The 20,174-nt window shown below is 38.5% G+C and overlaps 1 protein-coding gene across 1 annotated transcript; it reads left to right on the forward strand.

The window, feature by feature from the left end:
- The first annotated feature begins 3,081 nt into the window (after nt 1-3,081).
- On the forward strand, nt 3,082-12,528 carry LOC139468689 (chromobox protein homolog 8-like). Its single transcript, XM_071250809.1, has 5 exons — nt 3,082-3,216; nt 3,312-3,355; nt 3,445-3,510; nt 3,637-3,700; nt 10,889-12,528. The coding sequence occupies exons 1-5, from the start codon at nt 3,148-3,150 to the stop codon at nt 11,678-11,680; spliced, it is 1,035 nt and encodes a 344-aa protein (XP_071106910.1). The 5' UTR covers nt 3,082-3,147; the 3' UTR covers nt 11,681-12,528.
- Nucleotides 12,529-20,174: the final 7,646 nt, after the last annotated feature.

Raw genomic sequence — 20,174 nt, forward strand, 5'->3', positions numbered from 1 at the left:
CCGCCCCCTAAACTCGTGAAATGGGCAATCCCGTCAACTTTGTTCATACGCTGTCTCAAATTGTATTACGTATATAACAATCACACAGTTTCATTTAAGGCCCAAATCTTCCGTGTGACATGAGAACGCTTTAGCCACGAGGCTACCCGATCGCCCCTATTTAATATTGAGGCTATAAAGACAAACATGTATACATTTCGTTTATGTCAAATACTGATGTTCCAAAAAGGAGATGATCTCGTGGAACACATTCGTTCAGTTCTGTTGTGATTTGTCCATAAAAATAGGTTAAATTAAGTCAGCTTCAATCACATATGTAGGTAGCCTGTCATGCAGACCCTGACACAAATATAGCCGATACAACCCTTGCCAGTCTATAATGTTTGGCTCGTCACGATATGGCTGAAATATTGCAGATGTGACGTTAAATATTAACTCACTCACTATAATGTTTGGCAAGTCTAGACGACTGCAGTTGAAATGTGTCTCTTGGGCTAATTTTATTATATTTCATTATTATTTAACAACTTTTTTAACAACTTTTTTTTCTGTAAAATATTTTCATTTTTAAAGACTAGATTCAAGAATGTAGCACATCATTCATGAAAACCTATTTGAATATGTAAGTTTATTAATACCTTCGCTATATGGCTGAAATAATGCCGGTGCGGCGTTAAATTTTAACTCACTCACTATTAATACCTACCTGATTTTTCGGCGATCATATGTAATGGACAAGTACCAGACTGCATGCCTGTCGTACGTCTCTCATATACCTGGTGTCTTGTCGTACGTCTCTCATATATCTGTTGTCTTGTCGTACGTCTCTCAAATACCTGTTATCTTGTCTCTCATATACCTGTTGTCGTGTCAGTAACGGTAAACCAGTCGGAACACAATGCAGTTCAATATGTAACCAGTTGTGACGTGTGACCCTATTACGAACAATGGTAATGGTATCTCACACACATGCCACAATTATAGTGTACTAAATTCATGTCTGCAGTGACAATTTGATACGAATATAGGAATATAGGAAATATATTTGAACTATAAGAAACAAAACTGAACACATTTCATATGATGGTTTTGGGTTAAGTCATATTTCTCCTAGCTGTTATTTATAAACGTTTGATTGATTGAAATATTCCATAGTGTCTCGTGTTCTTACATCACAGAAATTACTTTTGTCTTCTTATCACTATAAAAGTACACTACTATATGAATAATATAATACTTTGCTGACATCTGTACATTTCCCTTGAATTACCATAATTAGAAATGACGTAGTTTTGTTGAAAATAACTGTTAACGGGTTCAAATGGGACTTAAGTTTAAACATACATAAAAGAAACAAATATAAACGCGTTTGTTGTGTCGGAAACAACATAATACAATCCTTCTTTCACGTTTTTATCTTCATCAGTTCAACAGTTTATGACAAAAGTCATAACAAACTATGTAAACACGTTATACAGCTGTGAACTCTTCAACAGTAGGCAGTTCACCGTATGTTTGCTGATTGTGCAATAGTTGAATACTGTTCCAGCGACTGAGAGAAATATTTCTTAATCTTGACTTTATGTGAGACAGTTATGATAAAATTTCTTTTATACATTTTAATCATGTTCACATTTTAAAGGTTTTACAATTTAAAAAATTATCACCGGGAAAAACACGGGAATTATAATGTACGTGACTTTCACACGAATGTCATTTAATGATGCAATACGTGCCTGTCACACATAGTTACCGTTATCCTGTTTTAATGAAATTAACAGTGGGCACATTCAACTACCGGATGGACTGCAACCATCGTGGTATATATATTTTCCTGAAGGGCAAAGGTAATGGGAATATATGAGTTCTGCTAATCAAATCGGGATCTTTTAGAAAAAAAAAATCTTTTAATTTATGCATTTGAGGTGCAATTGTATTTTGTTAACCAGGTCCCAAAAGCTTTCCAAAGGGTTTTTTCTAATTCAGATATAAACAATTTTTTTCTCTATCGGAATAGCAATTTGTGTTCTTTACAGAAGTTTTGTGATGTGTTATGTTCACTCCATCAATATGAGATACATCAGATTGAAAGAGAAATGAGAAACTTGGCATTCTTTAAGACCCAGTATCCATTATAATGGCATCAATCTATCCTAATCTGTCTTGAGAAGTTGTTTATTTTGTACACAAAAGATTCATCATTCTTTAAAGCAATATAGTCTATATCATAATTCTCATATCATTTTAATAACTGTAATTTGTCAAAAATAATTATGACTACAGTTACCATCTTTGATAATAACAAGGAACAATATCTGATTGTGTTATAATGAGAAATATTGATAAGAACCACTCTTGATTCATAGATTTTTGTATTGTTTGTATATATTTCTCGGTGAAAAATATAACAGCCTCGCCTCATGAACATGCAACCTGCAGATATATTGACGCAAGCGCGATACTGGTTTCGAATCAAACCAGGAGGCTACACGTGTCGGCTTCGTGACATCCGGTGACTAATAAATAAAATAAAAGAAATTTTCAAATTCAGTTTTCATGATTAATTTCTGAAAATTTAAGCATACGTATCGCGCGTTACAAATAAAGGCTTAACTCAAAACAATATGAAATGTCGTTCACAGTAAACAGCCGACATGCCCGCCAATAGATACGATGTAAAACTTGCATTTAAAATAGATTACACATGATCCAGTTTGACAACACCTTTCACAAACGCAATATACTATTTCCGTATTGTCATTAATTTGAATAACCCGTTGATATTTTGACATATTTTTTTAAGGAGTTGCCTCTGGAAATTTTCCACAACGCACCGAATGTGTTATTATAATTATATATTTCAAGAATGCCTCTAATCCCACAGTACGGTATTTTCTATCAGTAGGATAATAAAAAGAGCAGACAATTACATTTACACCCCCGCCCCTCACCCCCGGGCTAAGCCGTGAGAGGGGGAAGTAAACCCGTGTTTTACTCAAACTCTTCTCTCCCTGCCTGCCTCGCGCAGTGGAAAATGATAGTCATGACGTCACGCGCGGAGCATTATGGGATGTAGAATGAGCTCGGCCGAGATAAACTGAGCGTCGTCAACAAAGGTCGCGTTTCACATTGTTTGGCTCGCACATTATGGAACTATCGAACATGGGGGAACGAGTTTTTGCTGCCGAGTGCATCACGAAAAAGAGGATACGTCGGGTAGGTGGCTACGTACACCGATTTCTTTGCGCGAGTCGATTTAGCGAAGGCACCCTCCATGATTGTGTGTAATCGTCCTCGTGTTTTGATTTCAGGGAAGGACGGAGTACTTCGTCAAATGGAAAGGCTGGTCGGTAAAGTAAGTAGCTATCACCTATTTTCGTGGGATACTGGGGTTCGTTGTTGCTTGTGCACACGAACTCAACGCTCTCCTTTGTTATATTTCAGACACAATACTTGGGAGCCTGCTGAAAACATACTAGATCTGCGTTTAATCGAAGCTTTCAAAAATAGGTAGGTTGATTTTGTGAGATTATAATGGCCGTTCTGAATATTCAAGTCGCGTTGTCGTTTTGCTGTGGTGTGTAATTGTTCACCTGGTAAATGTTGTAATTTGAGCCGCTTTGTTAATGTCTTCAGTCAGAGGGACAACCCGCCGACTGGCTTAAAACGGGGACCAAAACCAAAGAAACAGAAATTGCAGGTAAATATATTAGAATATTTGAATTGATTTTTTCCCCATTTGCACTTTGGAAATTTCAAGGTTGTTGAAGTTAACTGAACAAACAATTCAAGTCGTGACATTTGTTGCATATTTTAAAAATTCCACTGAGATGGTTGTTGATGCAGTTTTTTTTCGTGTGTGTGCTAATTGTTTACTTGTGTAAATGAAGTCATGTTTACGGATGTGATAAGATGAAAAGTATATATGTATATATATGTTGATTTATACCATGTTTGTGTTTATATATGTAGATATAAAAGTCAATTATCAGTGTTTCTGCTATATTTGAGAATTTTTTTTTTTTAACACAAAATTATATTTTGGAGTACATGGTTTCAGCATTGTGTTTGTAATCCAAGAATTTGTTTACATTTATATTTTATTGAAATTAGTGGATTTTTTTCCTATTTCTACATACATATTTTATTTAGCTGTTTACTTTGAATAAATTTATCACTTGGTGTATCAAAATAATTTAATGTTTTACTTTCGTGATGATTATGTATTTTTTTTTTTTTTTATATGTAATGTAATTATGCGTGCTATTTATTTAGCCATATTTACACGTCTAGTGTTAATGACATAATTAAGCTGGTTCAAAGTTTCTAAGCCTCACATAAAGGTCAAACTATATGTCAAACGTATGTGGCTTGCATGAGAGGGTGCTTAATTAGGTCTAGTCATAATGTACTTAATCCACTGTCCCACCCTAACTATCGCCCCCATTGACGTTATATATGACTGAATCAATGCCCATACGACGTTAAATCTTTCCTCACCCCTCACACAACCCCGCCCGAGAACACGCCCCAAAAATGCCGCATTCATCTGAGCTTCACTCACACTGAGCAAGTGAGTGAATATTACTCAATATCACACAGGGGGGTTTTAGGTTAATTTAGACGATGGTTAGTCATCGTGGTGTACATGTGTGAACATGTTATTAATTAAGTTCATGTATATTACATTGTAGTCTGTATATTTTCATGTTTACATGCATATTCATACTAACCACTATTCGATAGAATTAACTGTGGTTATGATGAATTAACTGAATTTACCTCTCTGGTCGAAGACGTAACAGCGTATTTTCATTCATCGGGCTATTGAAGACGTCTTGAAAACAATCTGCTTCTCCATTCAGAACTCGACCCCGTCACTGTCTGTCTGTGAATGTCCATTGTCCTTGTCATCCTAGATTCAGGGACATTTTTACGATTCTAAATACACCCACTCTTGACGTAAATGTAAACCATGCCTCTAAGACGTCAGTGAAGAATAATTCTATAGCAATATACCACAATGTTTAAACATTATTATAATGGGATTAGTTAAAAAAACTGTTGCGATATCAACAAATGAGATGTTTTTGCTACATGTGTCTAGTTTTAATCGTCTGCTTTTCTGACAATAATCTTTATTCAAAACAAATTATTACAAACAAGTCGACGAAATATTGCGCGTTGAAGCAGAGAAATTGTGCCATTTTTATGGTGAATATGTAAGGGAAAACGTCACTTCAAATAAGCAATGTGCTTGAGCCAATATATACTGAACGTTTTTTGTTATATAACGACTGGGTGTTGTTACAAACGATTGGCACATATACACTATCAATTTGAAGGTAATTTACAGTACCACATGCCTACAAAGAAGTATTGACGTAATTGTCTTGTCGAGTTTCAATAAATAACTCCAATATCCGAGGGCTGGTTGTTATTGTGGTATGCCAGCCCAGGTGTTGCAAGAAAGCTGATACCACAGAATGATGAGGTAGATTCTTCACCCAAAGTGTGTTACTCAAAGGGGAAATCACACCGTGTATCGCCAGTATTATCACAACTATCCAGGAATCGTTAGTTATTATCGGCCCGTGAAGATCCGGGGTAGAACAGATCTTCAGCAACCCATGCTTGCCGTAAGAGGCGACTAACGGGATCGGGTGGTCAGGCTCGCTGACTTGGTTGATGCATGTCATCGATCCCAATTGCGTGGATCGATGCTCATTATATTAATCACTGGGTTGTCTGGTCCAGACCCAATTATTTACAGACCGCCGTCATATAGCTAGAATAATGCTGAGTGCGGCGTTAAACAAAAAACAAACAAACGTTAGTTATTATCGTCGACAAGAAGATTGTACGAATGTATACTGGTGCCCTCTTGTAGCAACAAATAACCGAGCATGTAACGATTGACCGACCTTTCGATGTGAGTGAGTTAACATTTAACGTTGGATCGGAATGACTTCGATGTGATAACGCTATTCTCTGTGCCGAGATACGACTATCGTATGGAAAGGATACCCGTGTCGGAAGGTCATGCATTGATACAAACCGATACAAACACTTATTTTTTATGCTCATCGTGTGAGTAGCCGGTGACATTTGTAGGGCAGGACATGCTTACCCTTTTCGCAAACCCCCAGTGTTATCACTGATCTTACAGTGACCCATTCATATTTTTTTCCCGCTATTATGCCTGTTAGCATAATCGAATATGTTTCAGCAGATCATAAAAACGGGTTGTTTTCTGTGCGTTGACGATGTATGTTTATTGTATACAAGGGTTACATGTAAAATGTAGAACAGAGAGATAACTGTAAAATATTATTCTTTCTTGTATACACAAGATCTCACAAGCAACTGTTTTATGACTCAAATAGTGTAAGTGTGTTTTACTATTCATTATGAAAATATACAATGTCATGTAAACGGTTTCGTGTACCGTATCGAAACACGTAACGTATCGCAATGAAATATGTCGCGACTGCCTTACAAGGAACACTTAAATCTGTGATGCTTTAAGATCAAAGTCATATGTATGTGGTTGAAGGAGCTACGCAGAAATCAGATTATTAGAAGGGAGCGCCTTCAAGTTTTAACCTGGCACCTAAAATAATTTGTTTCCATTTGAATTAGTATAAACTCGCTTATGCCGCGTCGAATTGTTTCGGTGAACGATTATTTTGCCCTTAATCCGTGATTTTGGATCCCCCGTCCTCCATATAAGATGTTAAATTTTCTTATGATGATGAATAAATGTATAGAAATAACAAATTTGTTGAGTTGCACAGAAACAATTTTGACACTTTTAAGTCGAAATACATTTTTTTGTAATCTTTTGTTTACCGAGATTTAATTACAAATATAATAGAAACAAATGTGAATGTTTTGCATAAGTGGTGCAAAATATACCACGACACGAAGTTAGTTTGCTGTGGATATCGTGTCACTAGGTCTGGGTTCTTTCGAGAAACAATCCAAGGTTTAGCTTTTTGTAACATTTGTCGGCCATCCAACATGGGTCGTGTTTGTCATCATCATCATCATCACATTAAGTTATTATCACAAAGTTTTTACTGAAGTAGCGACAGTGGCATTCTATAACACTATTATGGGTTTAAATGCGTTGTCCACGTGAGAATCCACAGCTTGCTTACAGCGTATGAATGACAATCATGTTATGAATAAAACATGGGTCTTACAAAGAGGACCGCCTCCGTGGTCACGTGGATAGCATCTGTCCGGAGAGCGGTAGGTCGGTGATTCGATGCCCCTCCGCGCCATACCAAATGACGTTAAGATATGGTACTTGTTGTTACCCTGCCTGCTGCTCGGTACTTAAGTAATAAAACAAGAACTGGTCGACTGGGAGTCAGTATATTGTGTCTGAGTGGGGTATCCATGTAAAACTTCGGCATGGTCAGGGGCGTAGCTAGGGGAAATTATAATGTAAGCAATCATATTGCAGTACTTGTTTTTCTAAAACACCCATAACGCTTTTCAAACACAACTTCAAGCAGGTCAGTGCAACATATCTAAAACAGAGAGATCACGAAATACCCTTACCAAGTTCTGTAATTACACATTTTTTACAACAGTTTGATCATTGTGATCAAACCCAGATTTCCTCATAAAACATAAACTGTCAATGCAAGAGAATAACCACAGATTATGCACCGAAACAGATTCCATTTTGCGTATAGGGCACTATAGCTTTGAAAAGTAAATGAATGGACCATTGAAATTCAGTTATGACTCCAGGTGTTCGCGAAAAGGGAAAATGATATGTAACAAGCAAATAACAACATCGAACCAACTCATCAACGACACTTTTGACACTGGTAAATTAACAAAAGAATATGTTACTATAAGCACATGCTTTTTTGTGCTACGTGGAAGCTACGCCACTAATGATATCTCAGTGTGCCAGCACAATAAACGGGCATGCGTCCGGACGGAGACAACCATTCACACTCACACACGTGCATGCACGTCTACAGGGAAGGACAATCATCTTGAACGCGACGTTAGACCCTATTCCACCTTACATGTCTCACAAAGTTGGTTGGTTGGTTTGTTGTTTAACGCCGCACTCACCAATATTCCAGCTATATGACAGCGGTCTGTAAATAATCGGGTCTGGATCAGACAATCCAGTGATTGATATCATGAGCATCGATCCACGCAATTGGGATCGATGACATGCATCAACCAAGTCAGCGAGCCTGACCACCCGATCCGGTTAGTCGCCTTTTATGACAAGCATAGTCGCCTTTTACGGCAAGCATGGGTTGCTGAAGACCTATTCTACCCCGGATCTTGAAATAATTTCATTAGTGTGCACATGCACTGGCCTTATTCTGTATGGTGACAATAGCCGAAATACCATGTACCCGACACACCGTAAAGTAATATCATTAGCATATCTGTATAGTGTAATGTGGTGTTTGTGCTTTGAGTATATGGCTTCATGTCACTGGATCTCACTAGATCTCACTAGTATTCGTTCCCGTGAGTGAATGTTGTTAACGCCACAGTCAGCAAAACGAGGCGACCTGTACCAGGCAAATCAGTATCCTGTGGTATGAACAACAATTAAAGTTGTTGGGGCGCGGTGAACAACATTCTTCAGGGGTGCGGTACGAGAGAAGTGGGACTGGGAGTAGCTTTGTGGCAAAGAGTTCGCTTGTCATGCCGAAGGACGGGTTCGATTCCTTACATTTGTATAATGTGTGAAACCCATTACAGATTTTCCTCGCCGTGATATTGCTTGAATCTGGCTCCACGAGGCGTAAAAACATACTCACTCACTTCTTGAGACGTTGTCTGTCTGAAATCCTGACGGGAGATGTATACAGTTGCGCCAGCACCTAGACTATGCAATCTACAGTAATATACCAGATTCCTACTCCGACATCTGAGATTAACATGAAACATGGCTGTATATTAAATATGTATTTGTCTTCTGATTAATTATTAGAGAAAACAAGAGAACTACGGTTATTTTGAGGAACGATTATTTCAGGAGTAATGCTTGTAGGTAATATAAAATATTTCATTACTTCATGAAGAGATAAGGTTACACGCCTTTATGGAGTGAAACGCCATCCACTTTAATAATGAAATACATCAAGGCGGAGAATGTAAAGGTTTGTGGCGTGCTTTAGAATTGAATTGATCATTTAAATTTTGCGTATATGTGAAACGAAATAAGAGTGTCATTACAAATTCGAGTTTTTACTATTTCTAAAGTACTTCAAACATATCATTACTTGGCGGGTTCTGTGCACAAATCCCATTTTTTTTGTTATATTACCGAACGTATTTAACCGATACATTGCCCGAGCTGGATTTATGTTCCATTGTCACGCAGTTCCACAAGTATAACATTGTTTGGGAAATGTCATCGAACAGAAGGTGGTGGTGTCAGCAATCTGTGCAAGCCCCTGACTGGTCATTTGGAGTGCTGATCGCATAGCTACCGTGCTTTAAGGTGTTGAACTCGAACTGACGATGGAGATGGTACTCAACGCAGATAGTAGACTATGAAAACGACACTCAGAGTATTAATAATAAATAAGGAGAGAACATCAATATTTGGATGCAGCTAATTGATTTGTGAATACCTTCTGGAATGTGTTTGATCATGTAAGGTTAGTGGCGAGCTCAAAACAAAATTGGCCTCTTAGGATTTCTTTATCATTTCATATAGATTTTGATATACAGTTCTATTAGGAACGTGGACATTTGTGATAAATCGAATCAGTATTTCCGTATAAATGAACGTGGTTGCTGTTAAAAAAATAGAATAATGGTTATAGAATGAGAATGGGAAACCAAAGCCATGTCTATGTAACCCAAATTAAATTTAGATCATGCAAAACAGCCGACCATTTAATATACTGGATGTATGTGTGTGGGGGCGCGGGTAAATGTTTGTAGTTTGTTTTTAATAGAATGTAATCCAGTTCACGAAGATAAATATTTGTGTTTACTCCAAAAAACAAACTTACTCTGGGTTACTGAATGTTCTAAAACACATGTTGTCGGTGCAAAGGGACTGCCCTTTCAGGGGAAATAAATGTATGTCTTGCAACGCTGACTGAAAGAAATTATCTGTCTCAAACCAAATTCCCAGCATCCTCCTCGATTATTGAAACAGTTCGTCTCAAACTGTGTATTTAGGGAAAACAAATTGGGAAGCTTTCTAATCAGAAAATAATATGCGTTTTAGAATGTATTTGTTAAGGGTAATATACTTGAAACATGTAATCACAGAGAGATTAAATTCTCAAGTCGTATAGAGTGACACGTAATTGTTATACATGAAGGAAAAAGATGTGACATGTAATTTAGACATATCCAAATAAGTCGTTTATAGAACATTTTTCTGGTAATTGCAAACAGTATTATAGCCTTAGAAATTAGTTTTTGAGACTGGTCCAGAGGACTAGTGTAAACCTTATTTTACAAGTCTTCATTGTGTATTTAGTCCTGCTTGAACGAGTCAAACTGTTTTCTATGTTTATATTTTCTGTCATTTTCGTATTTGTAGCCAAATTTAATTAAGGAGAACTGGTTCAGAATTATGACCCTCAAATGCTACTAGTCAATGAGGACTGCCATCATTGGATTTGTGCGTGTCCTCAGCACAATTTAGTAGTCTCGAGCTAGCGGAGAAGCGTAAATTTCGAATGCAGTGATTATCAAGAATTGGTACTGAGATTTGAATGTATTGGTGTGAGTGTATGCCCGTACACACACACACACACACACACACACACACACACCACACACCACACACCACACCACACCACACGTATTGATCAGTTTGTATAGATGATATTGAAAAAACACGACATATTTGTTTATTTATTTGCAGACTGTTACTGATGACAGCGACGACGACAGTGACACAGAATCCGAGACAAGTGTGCGACGACGTCGCGACAGAGACTCCAACATGGACGACGACTCCAGTTGCAGCAGCATGGAAGTTCTCTCCAACATCCGCGCTAAGGAAATGGCCAAATCGGAAAAAGCCGACAGAACCGAAGACGACAGAAAGGACAAAAGTGACCCCCGAGCCGGACCATCCACAAGTGGACACACTCTCCCACCCCCAGTCCCGGTTAAGAGAGGACCAGGGAGGCCTCCGAAATACCCCCGGCCCCCGGGCTGGGTGCCACCGAAAGCAAAACCCAAGCATAAATTGAAAGGTCCTCCGGGCCGGCGCAAACCTCAGATAGTCGTCCCTGGGAAACGAAAAGTTGGACGGCCCCCGTCGGCCAAGCGGTTGAAGCAACAACAGTATGCTTTAAAACTAGCCGAAGAGGCCAAGCTGAAAGAGAAAGAAAATGTTTCGGGCGATGCCGGATTAAGAAACGGACACTCAGGCAACAGCAAACCTAACGGAGATGCCAAAAAGATTTCCGATCCCTCGATCTATAATTTCTCCGATGTCAACTCCAATCTACAGACCCCGGCCGAGTCGTTGAAAGTGAAAGAGAAACCTGTGGAAACGAAAAGCTATTGGAGCCCGCCATCAAGTATCAAACCGATTCTGGATCAAGTTTGTATCACGGACGTATCATTGCGCGATTCCATAACGATTACTGTGAGAGAGTGCACTTCCGATTCCGGTTTTTTCCGGAAACGCGAGGACAATGAATGAGTGCATATTCTCAAATGGAGTACTATTATTATGCGTTGAATGTGTGACTTACAAACCTCATATCATGCAGATGATCACAGCTGTGACCATTGCCGCTTTTATACTTGTGTCGCCGAGTAGATTTTTGCACCGTCATGTGACCTTTCGTTGACGTCATGGAAGGATGTTTTTAATTGTTGCCCTGGATGTGTCACGTGTTTGATGGCGGTCACATGATTGAATGAAAGAGATTCAGAACTGGGACATGTGTCGGCCTTCATTGTGCGTTATTAGAAGGGTCGAAGTGAGCTCAGCGAGTGAGGTTATAGTACGTTCTGTGCCGATAAATCTAATATTGATATCGATGTGTCAACGTGTCATAAATGGTGCATCTTTTGATATTGATAATCTATTACACTGGTGTAGTAGACAGGCGATACGACACTTTTAAGGAGACAATGTGATTTAGTCACCAATCCTCCATGCGTTGTAGACTATCTTTAAGTATTTATCATTGACCCAAAAGTGTTTTATCATTAACGGAAGAGCAACGAACATCATATTAATGAATGTTCCTTGCTTAACCTCTTAAATCTATCAAATTTAACATTTGGACTCACATGGTCAATAGCAAACTGAAATGACAAGACGGTAGTGATATTGACAAATGATCGGTGGCAGTGAGAGACCGAGTTGTGAATGACTGACGTGCATCACCGTGAAATGTACATGTTATGTACAAGATATACATGTTGTAGTGGGACCATGCGCGGTGTCTCCTGGATAATCACATCCCATCTTAGAACATTTTGTGTAAGTGAATGCTGCGTATTTTCCGCTAATTAAATTAAATGCTGTCTTCTTTTCTGTTGTGGTGTTGTTTTTAATAAAACAGTCCATTAGGCCACGTAAAAGCATTAAAACTATGAAACGGATAGATGAATATAGTTTTGTATTTTGATAACCAGACTTGGTTTATTATTATATGCTTGTTCACCATAGAACGGAATAAGAGATTGGATTGACAGGAGTCAAAATGTCCTAGAACAGATTGTCTGGAAAATATTTGTGGATGCGTCTGTGTGTGGGGGTGGGGTGAAAAATAAGAGAAAAATATGTCTGTATAGGTTTGCGATAACGCCGAAACAGAACATTATGGTTCGTTTCTTATACCCTCTGTCAAGTGAAGGCAACCTATTCAGTGATATATGACGTAACATAAGTGACCCAAAGACGTAAGACAATACCAAATGTATTTCAAAATGATTTGGTTTTTTTAAAACATTTTTTATATGTTCACAGTAAATGGGTAGGATACAGCCGACTGGTGACGCCAGTTACACTTCTGCAGACTGGTTTACACATAGCCCTGCATGCACAACGACTGGAATATGTGTATGTATCAGACGAAAACCAAAGTCGAGCTGGATTCAACATTACCAAATCAGCATCAGAAAAAAGGTTTTAGAGAAGAGAAATATCTGATAAAAAAATCTATATTGATATGGTAGTCTTGCTTACATGTAGTGTAGTGTCTTCCTTAGGGACGCTTCGTATCCGGCTAGGGTTCGTCATAACAGGCACCATTTCCAGATTGGTCAATCTTTTGGTGATAATTAATCATGTTTAATACTAATAATCTTGTTGGAAACCGTTAAAGATGTCAAACTATAACCAAATATGATGCTCAACTTTTGATAGGGATAATCAGATATGTCATTCCATTTGAATATACAACTGAGATTATTAGAATCATTTTTGTGTGCATGGAAAAATAAAATATCACTATCGGAAGAGGAGTAGTTCATTTGAAAAAACTCAGAAATATGGTGCTGTTCAGTGGTTATTACTGAGACTGTTTAGGTAGGGTGTTTGTATGTCATACTTGCTCCATGGAAATCTTCAGGAGACCTTAACTGACACTATAAGTAGAGTAAAAAACCCGCTGAATATTAGAATTTTATACTCAGAAGTTATCAGTCTACAAATTCTAAAATCAATAATCTTATGTTTTGTATCGACAACATAAATATAGATTAATTACAAAAGTTGTGTACACTGTCTACGAGAGGTGCCCACAGAACGCCCTTTGTATATTCGCAGATCGTGTATTTATTCTGCTGCTTTCATAACCGCAGACCTCAAAACTTAAAAAAGAAGAGGATTTAAACACGTTGATGTCTTGACACACACGTCTGAATAATTGTTTAGATTAAATTTTCGAATAAATTCAAAATTGAAATCTCCAATATTATCCTCACAAGCAATTGGTGTTCTTTACATACTCGGGCATTGTACCTATTCAATAGCAGTTCCTCCTTCGATCCCGGTTGATGATGGGGACAGTGTAGAATGTCGTCTTTTGTGTTTTACTGTTACTTCAATCTCCGTAATGGGATCCTCACGTGAAAATAACCAACTCCCTCCTTGTTTACTTTTGCACGATCCGGAAATTATTTCGAAACCGCAGTCAGAAATATTGTCATTATATTACAAACACATTCACATATACTTCCCTTTCGTGTATCGTGGCAAGTAAAGATCACCCCAGAGATTACTACTATTCTTTTGTTATTTTAGAAACCATACGGAATGATAGATATAGACTTATGCGAACGGCAAACTGATTGATAGAGTATGTACTGCCAAACGTTACTCTGTAAAAACTGTTCAGAATGTAAACACATAAGGACATCAAAACATAAGATCTAAACATTTTTAGGGCTGTGTTTAAATCCCAAACGGAATACACATTTGGTGTGTAGTATTTGAAAACGTTAAGGGTCTTAACACATGAACGGGTAGATATTAAACATGTTTAGACCATCATCTTTAGACTAAAACATTAAACGCGTGAAACTTGTGAGAAGTGTTTAGGTTTGTGTTCAGGATCTTAACATCTTTTACCGGGTAGGTGCGTTCTTTTACTGGTTCCATCATTGTCTTATTGCCGTCTTTGGCGTTCCCAAATGGCACCGTAATAATTTCTTACCCATTTTACCCAGTGGGGATGCCGGGTCAAGAATGTCACCAGCATAACGTGTTATAACGTACCCATGTCACCGTGCCTCGATGTTCAGTCACATGTTTGTCTGGTCCCGATTCGATTCTTTAAAGACTGACGTAATAAAGCTGTAATATTGCTGTCTGTGGCATAAAGCATTATCAAACTCTCCAGGAGAGAAATTGGCTGCGTTATGTCGGATCAGATGGTCATGTGTTCGAATCTCGTTTTCGCTCTTGGTTTGACGCCACTATACCAGGGCTTCCATGTTTACCTGAAGTGGTAACCGTTTAACTATCTGCCTCTTTGGGTTTTAACTCTCCTACTACGCTGACTATTTTTTGTACTGATAACTCCGTTAAGGGATCAACTATATAAACAGGTTATAATTTCCATGCGTTCATGATGTGAAAAACGAACTTCGGATTTTACGAAAATGAAATTTACAGGAATTCATTTGTATTTCCCTATTAACTTATCAACCATTAAGCGCCGATCTTCTGATGAGCTCCCGATCATGCACGACTAATATTGCAGCAATGTTACAGCATTAAACAAATCTAGGTCAGAGATGCAGTATATAACATCAATACTACCCAAATAAATGCAGTTTAATAATTGATAATGTTTTACCTGAACCAAGGAGATTGTTCAATTGTATAGTCTCCCTGCCTAAACTTAATTTACTTGTAATCACTAATTTGTCTCTAGGACTGAGACCGCCTCCGTGGTCTAGTGGTAGAGCGTCCGGAGAGCGGAAGGTTCGGGGTTCGGGGTTCGGGGTTAGATCCCCGGCTGCGTCATGCCAAAAGACGTTAAAAAATGGTACTTGTTGTTACCCTGTCTGGCGTTCGGCATTAAGGGGCTAAAACAAGGACTGGTCGGCTCGGAGTCAGTATACTGTGTCTGAGTGGGGTATTTATGTTAAACTGCGGCATGGTATCTCAGTGAGATAACACTATAAATAAGCATCAGTCCGGGCTAGTACAAGCAGCCACACAAACACACACACGTACATGCACGTCGCTATATAAGTGCAATAATCTTGGACGCGACGTTAAACCCCATTTCACTCCCACAACGTGGGACGTATTTCACAATATCAAATACTGGCTTGGCTGACAGACTCTATGATTTCCAGGACTATTTCGGAGTGCGTCATTAAAAAAAAAAAAAGAACTCTGGGAATGAAATAGGCACTTGGTCTATGATTTATAGGAAGTTGATAATAACGCCCACGCAGTTATTAGAGCAATTACGGTAATATTTCTTTATCATGTTGGAACGATGCAGCAAGACACGTTCGGGCTTTGTGGGCAGTCTCTAGTACACTGTAAAAATGTGTTTAGAATGTAAACACAAGACTTGTTTAGATCTATATATGATTAGGAGTGTGTTTAAATCCTATACGGAATACACATTTGGTGTGTTTTTTATTAACACATTTAGGGTCTAAACTACACATGGAATTAGCTATGGTCTCCCAGCCATAACACCGCTTTAACACAACATACCCATAATCTAAACATGTTCAGAATTTATACACGTTTTAACATGTTTCAATGAGATTTTAAACATGTTTAAAGTTCAATGGTGACGAGGAAAATTGACATTTGTAAGGACAACAGTCTCTGTAGCATAGGTAGTAGCTTGATGGACTACATACAAATCAGAAGCCTGCAGGTTCATATCTCGGCGGTTTGAATTTCCAAGTGTTATTACGATAGTCCCTTAACAGCTTTTAGTTACTCCACACACACAAAAAGACTCCATGTATACTCATACAAAAAGCTTATATCGCCCCCCCCCCGCCCCCCCCCCCCCAAAAAAAAAACAAAAAAAAAACTATAGAAAACAAAACAAACAAAAAAAACTCACACACACGCACACACTTCTGCATCCCCGTAAATGCTAAACAACATATAAAGAGACTCTTTTTCTATTTACCTACAATGAAGTTCCAAGGGGGAGCATACGGCTCTTTCCTACATTTAGACATGTAATCCGCCCGTCCGTCACTTAATTATTCAGGAAACATATTAATTGATCAGTGGCCCTTTTTAAAAGTAAACTAGTTCAGGCTAAAATCGAAAAGATTAAATCATGTGCAAAATGTTTCTTTTGAACCGTTCAGACATTTTCCGGGCAGACATTAGTACGCTATTCCTTGCAATCTTGCCAAATATAGGCTACGTGTTATCGAATATCGAATACGCCTTTAACGAAACAGTTTTGTTTTGGACGTCAAGTAATCAGATGTAATTGTAGAGAAGAATTAAAGTAGAGACGGGAATTCTTGACTTAGAATTCCCGGTGGGACTTGAGTCTCGCTGTAACAACCTCTCTCCATCAGCAGGGCGTTGTGCCATTGGGGTTGTGTGACGTCACGTGATTAGTAACACACATACGACTAGTTGATGATCTGGCAGACGGTCACGTGGCCTGATTTCCGCATTTATCCTTAATGATAGCAGCTACTGGTAATGTCGTAGCGTATTTTAACGTCGGTAATGATCAAATGTATGCGATGTTTTGGGAAAACCTCTATGACATACATGTTGAAAATAACAAGAAATGTTTTAAGAGGTTTAGAAGGGTTTTTTTTAATTTTAATAATCTGTTCTTAAGATTTTTTACATGATTTTCATTCTAAGGTCGCTCGCCATGATACCTGAGTTGTGAACGCCGAGGAACCAATTCCTGGAGTCGCCTCCAGCATTGTCATGCTGAGTTGATGGAGGAATATCTATTCTCATGCACTTCAGCCTCGATATGATGTAATGTTCCTCACATAACAAAAACAAAAAACCTCAGTCGTTTTATTACGGGATAAAGATATGTAGTAGTCCGACAATACAGGATTGGAGTGAGTGAGTGAATATTGCCTTAAGTCGAAACAGCAGGATTGCTGCTTTTCTCGACTACACAGGGATTGGAGCTTGAGAGCGTCTTTAGCTTCAAATTACCATGGTATCGGGTCATTAACCACTAAAAGTATAAGATCCTCCTTATTGAGCAATATTGGCATCTAAAGGGTTCATTCCAGTGAGAGCGGTAAGGTTACCGTTTGGATAAAGCCTGCGCACGCTACCCCGAAGGACCGGGTACAATTATCCACAAGATGTTGCTGAAATATTGCAAGAATCGGCGTACATCCATACACTTGCTCACTTTACTTTGCGAAACCTCTTCGTTGTTTACATGTTACTTGAGTCATAAATATTCAAAATTAAAACCACAAAGCATCCACAGGATACATGCGTGTACAATAAAATACAAAACCCATTATGTGAATTTGTCACATTTATGAGTAAATGAACAGAGATGATTTTTCGTGCATTTTGTGTGTGATTTTGATTTTGTGATTTTGTGTACGGCTGTGCTTGAGGTAGATGTGCGAAAATATATCGACGAATTATTCGTTTGTCGGATTCTTTTGGTCAACAGCTAAGAGTATTTCAAACAGAAAAAGTCTCTGTCACTCCAGTTTTTCTTCTATTTGTCTCGAACTTGTGATGTGATCTTTTAAGCCTATGCAACTCCTAGTAAGAAAGGAATCGGCGTCTTAAATAAAGAAATATTTAACTGTTGTGGCCTGATACTTGTTAGCACGTGCTACATCTCTTGTAAAACGGGGAAATTAGGAACATTAGTTCAGACCGCAAAACAAATTGGAAGCAAAGATTGTTAATATATTAAATTCCGAATCTGTACTATTTCACGTTCATGTTGAACTAGTCTAATTGACATGTGGCCTTTTTGTATCAGCTTTGAAAAGACCTTAAATACGCTTCATGGAGTCAGATTTATTCCGTAATGTAAAAACCACAATGTAGTCAATTGTCACGGATATTTCGATAGAGTAGACCCACTGAAAAACTGTAAAACCGCTGATTCAAATGGTTCTCTGCGAAAACGCAGACCTCCCAAAATGCAGGGTATGTGTGTGCGTGAGTGTGTGTGTGTGGGGTGGGGGTTGGGGGGGGTTAGGGGTGGGGTGGTGGTGGTTTGTAACAGTCGGGCAAGGGGTCAGGGGGGAGTAGGCCGGGGGCAAGGCCTGATACTGCATATACCATCCAAATACGAATTTAACACATTAACAAATGCATCTTATTTAATATATCCATGTACAAACATTCACATAACATCGCTTTAGTGATTAGGGATCTATTCATATAATTTCCACCACAATGTTGCCTTTTACGCCGAATGGAATATGTTTCGGCAGATACGTGAGACTGTCTTATTTACGTTAATGTGGAACTGAATATTCGGAATAGTGAAACCCAACGTTGCTATGATAACACTCAGACCAGTATCAGCTGTAAAAGTGGTACTTGGATCTCATCAAGAGAACGCCCAATTGTTTCATATGGTAATGTTTAATCTGTCATGGTCATGGACACTTCTTTTGATTTTTATGTATAGTAATCATTCATATACACTTGGTATGTCCAATATATACAATATATACCCATGAGTGCAACCCACTTCGGAGTCTGTAAGTGACAAGCGGCCTCTTTAACCACTGCCTACCCTACCAGTCCGTCGTTCTTTAGTTCGCATGGTCCGTTTCATATTTACCCTATTTCATTTCCATATCCATTTTTATTAATCTTAAAATATTCGGTATATGAACAAACATCATCTAACGAAAAAAGAATAATGTCAGCCCATTTAAAATGAGAGTGAGCGAGTATGGTTTTACACCACTTTTAGCAATATTCCAGCAATATCACGACGGGGGACAGCAGACATGCGCTTCACACATTGTACCCATGTGAGGAATCGAACCTGGGTCTTCGGCGTGACGAGCGAACGCTTTAACCACTAGCCTTAACCGCCCCTTAAAATGAGTGAGTTATATTATTGCGGAATTCTGACTCACGTCGGCTTTTTTGTGACGGGGAACCAGCAAAATGTCGCAAATATCAAAATTACCACTGCCTTTCAGTTTATTGATTTATGCCATGGTGGGCATGTTTCTGAATGGGGACGATGCAGACACCGGCACAGCAGCATGCAGTCACAGACTCAGAACGTGTCGCCAATACTGCGTGTCGTGTCTTGGTGATAATATTTACGGTAATATTAATAATAGGATATATAATAATAGTAGTATGATAGTCATTATAATAGACAGTTACGGCCCTAAATGTATCCTCTTAGCGCTAAGGAAAGACCATATATAATACTCAACATAGTAACATGAAAGAGAGGTCTTAACTTCTTTTGAGTAGTTTATGTATATCCAGTATAACATTGATCGTTGTTATAGCTTTCAGGGTAGTATGCAACCCCAGATGCATCTCAGTACCCAAATACATACCGGGTACCCTTATACTGAGTTAGAGCTGAACTCTAAACCTTGCTAAGGATCCTTATACTGAGTGAGAGCTGAACTCTAAACCTTGCTAAGGATCCAGGCAGCTGCCACCAAAATAAGCACATCTTGTTTGTTTGTTTGCTGTTTCGTTGTTGCAGTATGCATCCTGCAGTATTATTCAAGCT

The sequence above is a fragment of the Haliotis cracherodii genome, unplaced genomic scaffold, assembly GCF_022045235.1.
Source record: "Haliotis cracherodii isolate W230 unplaced genomic scaffold, xgHalCrac1.p SCAF_2, whole genome shotgun sequence".
In the NCBI taxonomy this organism is placed as follows: domain Eukaryota; kingdom Metazoa; phylum Mollusca; class Gastropoda; order Lepetellida; family Haliotidae; genus Haliotis; species Haliotis cracherodii.

Bases quoted from the DNA above. Each gene is read 5' to 3' on its own strand.
- LOC139468689 (XM_071250809.1), top strand. From the start codon at position 3,148: ATGGAACTATCGAACATGGGGGAACGAGTTTTTGCTGCCGAGTGCATC. The intron at 3,217-3,311 runs GTAGGTGGCTAC...TTTTGATTTCAG, and splicing joins CGAAAAAGAGGATACGTCGG to GGAAGGACGGAGTACTTCGT. The intron at 3,356-3,444 runs GTAAGTAGCTAT...GTTATATTTCAG, and splicing joins TGGAAAGGCTGGTCGGTAAA to ACACAATACTTGGGAGCCTG.